The 11,284-nt window shown below is 41.4% G+C and overlaps 1 protein-coding gene across 1 annotated transcript; it reads right to left on the bottom strand.

Moving 5' to 3' along the window:
• Positions 1 to 2,755: 2,755 nt before the first annotated feature.
• LOC112249272 (intestinal mucin-like protein) lies at positions 2,756 to 9,435 on the bottom strand. Its single transcript, XM_042321116.1, has 19 exons — positions 8,797 to 9,435; positions 8,481 to 8,686; positions 7,882 to 8,053; positions 7,514 to 7,761; positions 7,135 to 7,318; positions 6,774 to 6,975; positions 6,378 to 6,550; positions 6,179 to 6,248; positions 5,956 to 6,077; positions 5,710 to 5,741; positions 5,215 to 5,383; positions 4,947 to 5,051; positions 4,755 to 4,795; positions 4,436 to 4,558; positions 4,212 to 4,310; positions 3,990 to 4,118; positions 3,742 to 3,781; positions 3,418 to 3,541; positions 2,756 to 3,214 (listed from the first exon to the last, which is right to left on the bottom strand). The coding sequence occupies exons 1-19, from the start codon at positions 9,161 to 9,163 to the stop codon at positions 3,001 to 3,003; spliced, it is 2,820 nt and encodes a 939-aa protein (XP_042177050.1). The 5' UTR covers positions 9,164 to 9,435; the 3' UTR covers positions 2,756 to 3,000.
• Positions 9,436 to 11,284: the final 1,849 nt, after the last annotated feature.

An 11,284-nucleotide genomic window follows, 5' to 3' on the forward strand; every position in this document is an offset into this window, starting at 1 on the left:
CTCATTCCAAACACAGTCTTCACTATGAGTCATCCATACATCAATTGTCTTAAATCATTTATTTATTACTAACTAAGTAATTCACAGAAATGCATAAACAAACAAACAAACAAGGTAAATGTGGTTTCATGAAATGATAGGAGAATGTACCCTAATGGGGTTAACCGGCATGGCAGCTTGTTAGACAAAAGGGGAAGTGGGGGTCGACTAAGAAGTCGCTACAGAGTTAATAATTCTAACAATTGAAATGCTTATCCTTTACACATGAACGCTCACTCATTCGGGAACAATTGAAATCAATATATATATTTACGCTCAGTGTGTCGTCTTGATCGCTGGTGAAAAGTTGGTTTATTTTGTAGAATTGTCCGTCTCTCTCCCTCGGTTGTGGTTAGAGGTGATGGTTCAGAGTGACATTCGTTATAGTATGGATGTTTTGGCGGTTGTCGTTCTTCGCGTTCAATGATACCGAATTCATAGCTGCAGACTAGTAATTAATATCAAAGACTTGTTCTTATTCTGTCGGTATCGATAGTCTAAGAGTTTAACCACATGGTATGGTTAAAAGATACAGTAATGGTCTACAAACTTTGTACTCGTGATTGAGAGAAACATGGTCTGCAACCTTTAGCCATCTCGTAATTGAGGTAAGGTCGGTCTGCTGATCGAAAACCCGAGTGGGGTTTTAATTCGGAAGGGCCGAAAAGGGCTGTCCCAGGATGTCTGACCCTAACTGGGCTCAGGGGCGGTCCTCTGATTTAGTTCAAATCAAAAGTGAATTGTATTTTTCTTCATTAAACAGTCCAAAATCATATGACACAATTATACAAACAGTATCGTACTCACTCATTCATCTTATACAACAATTAGATGTAAACCTCATATCTAAGGCTATTATATAAACAGTGTTATGGTCATGTGGCCACACCGTCTCCTATGAGTTTCACCAAGTTGTGACAAACGGACCAGTTCATAGCTGGATTCTTCACCGATCTTTTATACTTTCTCCGGAACATGAAATTTGTTCGTACCTCAAGTTCTTTGAGGTGGAATGAATTGCTTTGTTCTCTATGAAAATTTACTCTCTCTATACTGTGTGTCCATGAGGAGATCCTCAGGAATTTACGACGTCTCTCTGACAACAGTCACCTAGTTGAAGGAGGCAAGGGGGAGGCAGGGAGAGGGGGATGGGGCTTGCTATACCTAAAGAGGCCAACGTCATGACAGCTCTGAACCCAACCAAGGATCATCAAAAGTCGTGCTATAAATTCTCGGACAGCCCAAAGATTCCTAGATGCCCTTCCAGACTCCCTTCGCCTACCCAAGGACATCAGAGTACAAAAATCAGTTAACCTAACTGAGGAACTCAATTTAACCTTGCGCAATACCCTAGATGCAGCCTAAAAACAAAAAACATTTGTCATAAGAAACTAGCTCCCTGGTATACAGAAAATAGCTGAGCTCTGAAGCAAGCTTCCAGAAAATTGGAATGGAATTGGCACCACACCAAACTGGAAGTCTTCCGACTAGCTTGTAAAGACATTACTGTGCAGTATCGAAGAGCCCTTATTGCTACTCGATCATCCTTTTTTTCCAACTTAATTGAGGAAAATAAGAACAATCCAAAAAAAAAATGTTTATACTGTCGCAAAGTAAACTAAAAAGCAGCATTCCCCAAGATAGGATGTCTTTCACTTCAGCAGTGATAAATTCATTAACTTATTTGAGGAAAAGATCATGATCATTAGAAAGCAAATTATGGACTCCTCTTTAAATATACTTACTGCTCCAATGCTCAGTTGTCCTGAGTCTGCACAACTCTGCCAGGACCTAGGATCAAGGGAGACACTCAAGCATTTTAGTACTATATCTCTTGACACAATGAGGAAAATAATCATGGCCTCTAAACCTTCACGCTGTTTACTGGACCCTATTCCAACTAAACTACTGAATTAGCTGCTTCTGGTGCTTGGCCCTCCTAGGTTGAACATAATAAACGGCTCTCTATCCACCGGATGTGTACCAAACTCATTAAAAGTGGCAGTAATAAGGTTGTTCTGATTCTGTCACAATGGAATGGCAAGGCTACGTGCTCCAGCAGTTTAATTGGCTATCTGGCTTGAATGGGCATTAAATTATATTTAAAATGTGAGATTTTTCCTTTATTCAAATCAAGACACATTATGGAAATAAATGTTTTATCTGCGTTTTGTTTGCTCTTAAAGTGTATTTCTCAACCTACTGGTTTTTGCTATGCCATTTTTGGACTTGATTGAAATATACCCATTGAGTTTTGAAGAATATAACTTAAAAACGACTCATGAGCTTAGTTCAACTGTCGTACCCCATCAGAAACCCCAAAATAAGCTTGTTTGACTTCTTTGTTTGTAAATGATGTAATTGTAAATAAACACTGTATAGACTCAACATGATTAAGGACTAGATTCAATCTGTACTGTGGAAGATCTGTGTTACAGAGAAATTAATATATCAAGGTAATTTTCGATTGAGCAAAACATATGCTGCATTTACCGTTAATGTGGTCTCTGCAATCGCTGGAACATTCCCTTTAAAACATGCATATAGTGGGCAAAAAAGTGATCTGATTGAATCTGGCCCTTAAATTATCATTTTGAGCTCATGGATGGTAGGTCCTTACATCCATAGCTCTGTTTGTGAATTTGAGAGTGGTTACATTTCTCCAGCCCCATTTGAGAATTGCTCAAAGAGCAAAAGAAACATGCAGAAGCACATGTTGAAGTTGCTGTTGTTTATTAATCACTACAAATGAGAAAAGAGATTCTCCACCACATTTATCATAGAAAATACATTAATTCCGCAATGAAGGTATAAGAACATAACACTAAGTGTTGCTGATTGTAGAAATACACTGGCATGACAGATTTAATTCAAACGTAACAAGAAAACAAATTTGGACTAAAACATTCGATATCATGATGATAATTGCGTTATCAGTGTGCATGTTGTCTCCCTAGACGTTTAGCGCCTCCTCCTGCGCTGTCTCGTTGTCCCCGTGGCGGTGGTTGTGCCTGCATCACAGTCTGTGACATGGCATCCGCACGACTCAACGTGGATGTAGGAGTGCTTGACCTTTGACCCATCAGGGCACATCAGCTCCACCTCTTTCTGGCTAGTGGTCGCCTCTTGGCAGCAGGAGCAATAGTGCATCATGGTGTTCGCCTCTGCTGAGTACCTGCACATTCACAAAAAACGCAAGACAAGTTGAAAAGAGGGATTGAATTCCCTGGGTTGTCTTGACAAGATGAGCACAGGAGCATTAAATAAGTCAAATTGCCTCCTAGTTCATAAAGGGCACACTAGACAGTGAATAGATTATCACTAACTGGGGCCTGCATGACATTGACTAGTGCTGCATTCAGCATCTGTAGTACTTACATAGAAGAGGTTCCACAGTTTCCTGAGCAGGAATTGATCTCCACGGGCTCAGCGGTCGCACAGCCACTGATGACAATGCTAGTGGTGGTGTACTTCATCTCACAGACATTGCTGCGTTCTGTGCCTGGTCAGGGAAGATGCATCAAGAGTTAGGCTATTGTTTGGTATGACACAGATGAAGCAGAAACAGCCAACATATACAGTTTTGGCCAGTATGTAGTCACACAATGTTTCCGGTTGGTCTTGTTTAGGTGACATAGCATGCTAGTATTAACCAGTAAATAGGTGGTTATTAGGAATGCTTTGGCTGGACGTGTTACTTACAGGTCTTGCAGCATCCATTTGCGTCTGTCTTTTCTGTGCCCTGGGGTGAAAAATAGGAGAGATGATTTATAAGTGATAGATTGTATACATTATGTGAGCTCCCTTCCATTCTAAATGTTACTGAAACATCTATCGCTATGACCCAAGAGCACTAGGAATGATAGTAACATTCTGAGTGAGAATGGAAAACAGTGTAACTGCAGTGTTGATTGTCCCCACGATGGAGGTGAGATAGGACAGAAACTCACTGGGACACAGTTCTCTGGGCTGAATGCAGGGCACACAGTCTTCACCTCCCCTGGTATATATTGGCCACCAGTTTTCTCACACGTGTACATCACACATTTGTCACCAGGTGGTGACCACGTTTCGTTCACCTGTCGCACAAGGACAAGATGATGAAGAATTATGATGATGTTTCAGATCATGCAGACAGATTATGCATCCTCATACACTCTTGTTGTACTCACCTGCATAGTGTGTTTGGTCTTATCTGGCATAGTAACCACACAGCTTGTCTGTACACACTTCCCACAACACTGACCAGGTATGGCCTGATACTGGAAGCCCTAAGACGAGGATGGAGAGCCATCATTGAATCATTGTTCACTTATTATATAAGCATGCGGCAGCTTCCAGAGTAGGCTACTGCAAGTTTCTTATAAATATGTAAATTCATTGATCATCTTTGTACCTGTGAACATGTAGTGTCGCAGGAGATATTTGTGCACACAATGTTGTTGAGCTTGGTGCTAGGATCCATGATCGAGCTGCAGGTGCAATTCTCGCATGTTCCTTTAGGAATTTCAGCACCAGGCTGGAGTGAAAGAGAGAGACAAAAGTTATCATCCACTATAACAGACTGTTTGAATAGAGGAGGGTCAGAGTGCAAAGGGAGCAGTTCCATACTAGAATGTGACCAATTATGAGGGCAGCAAATAAGCTGTGTGTGTGTGAATCTTTCAGAAGCTTGTTGAATTTCAATGAATTTATTTGAAATTACTTATTCTTACCTGGTACTCAATGTTATTGTAGACACATACACCCTTAGGAACTAAACAGACACACATTTAAAAGAAATCAGTCAGTTATACCAGTGATTCATGTCAGAGTTAACACAAACTTAATTCAAACTGGTGATACCTGGGAATTACAAAGGCAATGAACTAACTAAACCACTGATGAAGCAAATCAAGGAGACTTACCACAGGTATACTCTGGACAGCAACTTGAGATGGACGTGCTTATAATTGCCTCCCACCCTGGTTGGCAGTCCATCATGACTTTGGGGCAAAGCAGTGCATCGCACTCTGTTACAGAGGTAACCAATGAGAAGTGATTAAAAGGCAAGCCGATAGAGGGTCAAATAACCCCTATGACCCTACAGAACACATCAGATAATCTTGGTCTAGTACTGTATGAATAAGAGTTGGCTTTCTAATGATTTACTGAAGGGTCTGCTCCATCACTCACCACATGTATATTTCTGGCAGCAGCCTTCTGTCTTGTTCACCAATCTGTATCCAGTCTCATTGCAGATGGGTGTGGCTGGTGTGGGGCAGGTGATAGGCTGGCACTGGACAATCATGGAGTCCATGTCACAGGTGCACTGCTGGCAACCACTTTCCCATGTATCACCAGGCTTAATGGAAAAACAGGGTAATGTCAGGTCAATACAGAAACAGAAAAGAGTAACTCAAATGTTTTTGTTCTGCAATGAACTGGATTTAACCATGACAGTTAATATGAACCATCATTAGGTGAGAAGAAATGGGTTGGAGGTAGTTATTCAGAGATTAAACGTTTTCTTCTGGTCAGTTCATTGGAAGGAATAAAGAGGACAAGACCTATCAATGAAAAGTATCCATCCAAGTATCTGAGTTTCCCTGACTCACGTGAAATGCATCTCATGATATGTCTATGTGAGAATGAATATCTGGAGAATATTTAGATGGAGGAGATTCTTACCATTTTGGGGTTGCCATCAGGTCCAGTGCAGCCTGAAAAATAAATAGAGGGTGTGTTTAAAGGTTTTGTCTCACATGGTTGGCGTCACATTCTTCACACCTCAACATCAACACATTTTGTTAACTGTTCCATTACAAATAAAGCCTGTAAGCCATTATTTATGATTCATTTAAGGTTTCAAAGTACAGAAAGGTCTAATTTTCATATTCATAGCTACCTGCAAAATGACCCATAACCCATTCTTACCACAGGAGACCACACAAGTATCAGAGTAGGTGCTGAACAAGACGGTTTTAGATGGACAGAAGCAACCCTCCTTCGTCTTATTGGTCATTTGGGTTTGGTTGTTCAAATACTTCTCATTATATCTGCATACAAAAGAGGTTTGGGATTATGCAGGAGATAATTTATTTTTAAAAACGCTCAAATTAAAGAAATTCATATAACATCCAATCAGACTAAAGCTTACTTTGTATTACATGTTGGTTCAACTGCTGGACCACATGGCATGTACACCTTAGTGGCTGGGCATGTATGCTCTGCAGGACAAAAATAGATCACAGTTATGCTAAACACTAGCAAAAATAATTGTTTAAGTAGTTGCCTAAGACAAAAGTAGCTTCCTATGAATTTGTGGCATGACTACTATGCTTGGATTCATAGCTCACCACATTCTCCATCGGTTGACTTCCTCCAGTCAATGCAGATCCCTTTATTTGCACATTCAGATGCATACGCCTCCAGACTAGAGCAGCTAGAAATAGCATTGTTGCAGACATCTGATCTACAGGCCTGAATGAAGGCATCAGGAGAAACCGCTTTATGGCATTCCTCAAAGACCCTTTGAAATAAAATATTATAGAGAGTGATTTAAAGAGATGCATGGAGTGCAACCTTAAACTAGAAATGCCAATGGAACGGTACCTGTATTATGATAAAACAGGTGTAATTACAAGTTAATTAACATTACAATTGATAAAACACATTAGGAAGTGAATTGTCATTTAGGCATTCCTATTGTGTGCTTGTTCCCTTTCTCAAACTTAGTTTGACATGTTGCTTACTTGCTGTTCATGATTTCACAAATGACTGTCTTGCAGGGGGTAGGGGATGTGCTTGGGGTTGCCGTGGTGGTAGAGGGTGGTGCTGTTGGAGGAGTTGGACAGTCCTGGTTTGGAATCAGCCACTGGCTAGCTGTGACTGAGCAGCTCTGTATCTGACCATTAGGTGACTGGCAGTCATTCTTCTGGGAATTATCACAGGTACCTTGAAAAATACAGATATTAAGTAGGGTAAAACCTAGTTAGCAAGGACAAGTCATAGTTGTCTTGTTGTATGCAATTTCTAAAGGGTGGTCTAGATAGGAGCATCTACTGAAGGTTTGAAACTGTGAAATGTTTATTGACGCTCTTTAATAATACTCACCACACTGGCCCTCTGTGCTGCTTTGGAAGAGGGAATAAGGAAGGTTGATGCTAAATGATGACCCCTTGTAAGACACCTGAACCTTAAGATCAGTGATCTCCAGCACGACCTCCACACCAGTACTTGTTAGAGCAATGTCACCCATTCTGTAAGCTGGGTAGATTCGTTTACTGTTGACATATACCTGCATTTGTGTAGAAATGAATACACATTTAGATGGTTGAGTCAGGTGTTATCTTGAAAGTAGTAACATGACAATGTTAACCGCATTTTTGGTTTTCATTTAAATTTATGGGATTTCAATAAAGCATGATAAAGCAGAAGCATCATTAAAAAATGATGGATATTAATAAATATATATATTTTTTTAAATAGTTACCACATTTTCTGTTGTGTCACCAGATCTCTGCTGGGTTAGAATCACTTCATAGGATTTGTAATGAATGATAAGGGACTGAGGACAGAATCCACTGTCGGCGTTTCCACAGTAGTGATTATCAACAATAATGGTAAGGTTGTATTTGAAGTTGATTTCTTTCACTAAGGTGTATGAGCAGTTCTCCTGGAAATTGTAATATACTCCATCAAATGTCATGTAGTGAGATCCACCCCATCCACTGCATACACCTGCAACATGTTAAAATATGAGTTGATAATAATCAAAGCTATTGACAGAGGATATTGAAAACTAATGAGCAATAATGTCTTATTTTAATTCAGATTGTTGGGTTGTATGTTGCCACTTACATTCACATTCATATGTAAAGCAGCATCCAGTTGAATCATAGACCTTGACAGGTGGACGACCATTCTCACACTGTAATGGCTCCACTGGCTTGCATTTTACTGGTAGCTGGACAACAATGCCGTCCTGGCAAACTGCTGTGGTACAGCTATTCAGCTGCCAAGATTCTCCATTCTGCCATTGATTTGATAAGGAAAAGCAATTACTCAAACATGCACAAGGAGGGTTTAACATACTCTAAGTTTACGTCGGGGAATGAACTCTACAAGGTGCGAAAGCTTTCCACAGGGATGCTGGCCCATGTTGACTCCAGTGCATCCCACTATTGTGTCTTATTGGCTGGATGTCCTTTGGTGGACCATTCTTGGTGCATAAAGGAAACGGTTTAGCGTGAAAACCCAGCAGTGTTGTGGTTCTTGACACAAACCAGTGCACCTGGCACCTATTAAAATACTCCGTTCAACGACACTTCAATCTTTTGTCTAGCCCATTCAACCTCTGAATGGCGCACTTACACAATCCATGTCTCAAGCATTAAAATACCATTTCACCCATTTTATTTTTACCCCCCCAAAAAACAGATTTTTAGGTAAATAATTACCTTTCTTGGTGGATCAGTGCTAGTGCAGTCTGGGGAGGATTGGGTTGTTGGTGGTGTGGTCGTGGTCTCTTCTGATGTTGTGGGTGATACAGTGGGTGGTGTAGAGGAAGGACATGGATTTGATTCCACTTCAACTTGGCACGTTGCTTTGCAGTAAGCCGTGAAGCACCACCCTGAACCATCGGTCACATTATACACTAGGTTCCCTGATTGTTGAGAAAGGCAAATATATGAACATTTCATTTTGCAAAGATCATAAAAGATTTGTGAAATGTCATGTATTTTAATTGTCTGAATGACATTTATAACATGTTACCTGGTAGATACTGTGTCCCATTAACATTGCAAATGCAATGGCTGGTGGTGACTGCTTGTGATGTAGGTGTAATAATCACTTGTGGCGATGCTGAAGGAGTTGTTGTTGTTGCTAATGGGCCTGTGATGACCACTGGCTCTGTTGTTTCTGTAATTGTTGTTGAAGGCTGTGATGTTGAAGTTGAAGTTACAATGACAGCAGTTGTAGAAGATGTAATTGGACCAGTGGTGACTTCTTTAGGTGGCTTTGTGGATGTAGATGGACTAGTCTCAGTTGTGGTTTCTTCAACTGTTGTAATTCCACGTGTGGTAGGTTTAATTACCTCAGTATATGTAGTGGGTGCCTTTGTAGAGGTGGTTGAAGTCATAGGATTGGAAGTAATGACAAATGGCCCTGTTGTTTCTTCACCTGTTGTTAGGGGCTGAGATGTTGAGGTAGAGGTTTCAACATTTACAGTGGTAGAAGTGGTTGTTGGGCCGGTGGTGACGACTTTAGGTGGCTTTGTGGATGTAGCCGAAATTGACTCAGTTGTGGTTTCTTCGATTGTTGTTGTTCCACCTGTGGTAGGTGTAGTTGTTGTTAAAGTAGTGGGAGTGGAAGTTATGACAACTGGCCCTGTTGTTTCTTCACCTGTTGCTGTGGGCTGAGATGTTGAGGTAGAGGTTTCAACAATTACAGTGGTGGAAGTGGTTGTTGGGCCGGTGGTGACTTCTGTAGGTGGCTTTGTGGATGTAGATTGAATTGTCTCAGTTGTGGTTTCTTCAACGGTTGTTGTTCCACCTGTGGTAGGTGTAGTTGTTGTTAAAGTAGTGGGAGTGGAAGTTATGACAACTGGCCCTGTTGTTTCTTCACCTGTTGCTGTGGGCTGTGATGTAGAGGTAGATGTTTCAACAATTACAGTGGTGGAAGTGGTTGTTGGGCCGGTGGTGACTTCCTTCGGTGGCTTTGTGGATGTAGATGAAATTGACTCAGTTGTGGTTTCTTCGATTGTTGTTGTTCCACCTGTGGTAGGTGTAGTTGTTGTGGGTGAAATTGTAGTTGTTGTTAAAGTAGTGGGATTGGAAGTAATGACAACTGGCCCTGTTGTTTCTTCACCTGTTGTTGTGGGCTGAGATGTTGAGGTAGAGGTTTCAACAATTACAGTGGTGGAAGTGGTTGTTGGGCCGGTGGTGACTTCTGTAGGTGGCTTTGTGGATGTAGATTGAATTGTCTCAGTTGTGGTTTCTTCAACGGTTGTTGTTCCACCTGTGGTAGGTGTAGTTGTTGTTAAAGTAGTGGGAGTGGAAGTTATGACAACTGGCCCTGTTGTTTCTTCACCTGTTGCTGTGGGCTGTGATGTTGAGGTAGAGGTTTCAACAATTACAGTGGTGGAAGTGGTTGTTGGGCCGGTGGTGACTTCTGTAGGTGGCTTTGTGTTTGTAGATTGAAATGTCTCAGTTGTGGTTTCTTCAACGGTTGTTGTTCCACCTGTGGTAGGTGTAGTTGTTGTGGGTACAATTGTAGTTGTTGTTAAAGTAGTGGGATTGGATGTCATCACTACTGGACCTGTTGTTTCTTCACCTGTTGCTGTGGGCTGTGATGTTGAGGTAGATGTTTCAACAATTACAGTGGTGGAAGTGGTTGTTGGGCCGGTGGTGACTACTTTAGGTGGCATTGTTGAGGGAAATGGACTTGTCTCAGTTGTTGTTTCTTCAATTCTTGTAGTTCCACCTGTGGTAGGTGTAGTTGTTGTGGGTACAATTGTAGTTGTTGTTAAAGTTGTGGGATTGGATGTTATCACTACTGGACCTGTTGTTTCTTTACCTGTTGTTATGGGCTGTGATGTTGAGGTAGATGTTTCAACAATTAGAGTGGTGGAAGTGGTTGTTGGACCGGTGGTGACTTCTTTCGGTGGCTTTGTGGATGTAGATGAAATTGACTCAGTTGTGGTTTCTTCGATTGTTGTTGTTCCACCTGTGGTAGGTGTAGTTGTTGCGGGTACTTTTGTAGTTGTTGTTAAAGTAGTGGGAGTGGATGTCATGACAACTGGCCCTGTTGTTTCTTCAACTGTTGCTGTGGGCTGTGATGTTGAGGTAGAGGTTTCAACAATTACAGTGGTGGAAGTGGTTGTTGGGCCAGTGGTGACTTCTTTAGGTGGCTTTGTGGATGTAGATGAACTTTGCTCAGTTCTGGTTTCTTCAACTGTTGTTGTTCCACCTGTGGTAGGTGTAGTTGTTGTTAAAGTAGTGGGAGTGGAAGTTATGACAACTGGCCCTGTTGTTTCTTCACCTGTTGCTGTGGGCTGTGATGTTGAGGTAGATGTTTCAACAATTACAGTGGTGGAAGTGGTTGTTGGGCCGGTGGTGACTACTTTAGGTGGCATTGTTAAGGGAAATGGACTTGTCTCAGTTGTGGTTTCTTCGATTGTTGTTGTTCCACCTGTCGTAGGTGTAGTTGTTGTGGGTACAATTGTAGTTGTTGTTAAAGTAGTGGGATTGGATGTCATCAC

This window comes from Oncorhynchus tshawytscha, linkage group LG04 (genome assembly GCF_018296145.1).
Source record: "Oncorhynchus tshawytscha isolate Ot180627B linkage group LG04, Otsh_v2.0, whole genome shotgun sequence".
Taxonomy (NCBI): Eukaryota; Metazoa; Chordata; class Actinopteri; order Salmoniformes; family Salmonidae; genus Oncorhynchus; species Oncorhynchus tshawytscha.

What these genes read in the sequence shown, in the direction of transcription:
- LOC112249272 (XM_042321116.1), bottom strand. Translation starts at nt 9,163, where the DNA reads ATGACTTCAACCACCTCTACAAAGGCACCCACTACATATACTGAGGTA. An exon ending in GTCAACCGATGGAGAATGTG is followed by an intron (nt 6,249 to 6,377) that starts GTGAGCTATGAA and finishes TTTGTCCTGCAG; the next exon opens with AGCATACATGCCCAGCCACT. An exon ending in AGACCAAACACACTATGCAG is followed by an intron (nt 4,119 to 4,211) that starts GTGAGTACAACA and finishes CTTGTGCGACAG; the next exon opens with GTGAACGAAACGTGGTCACC.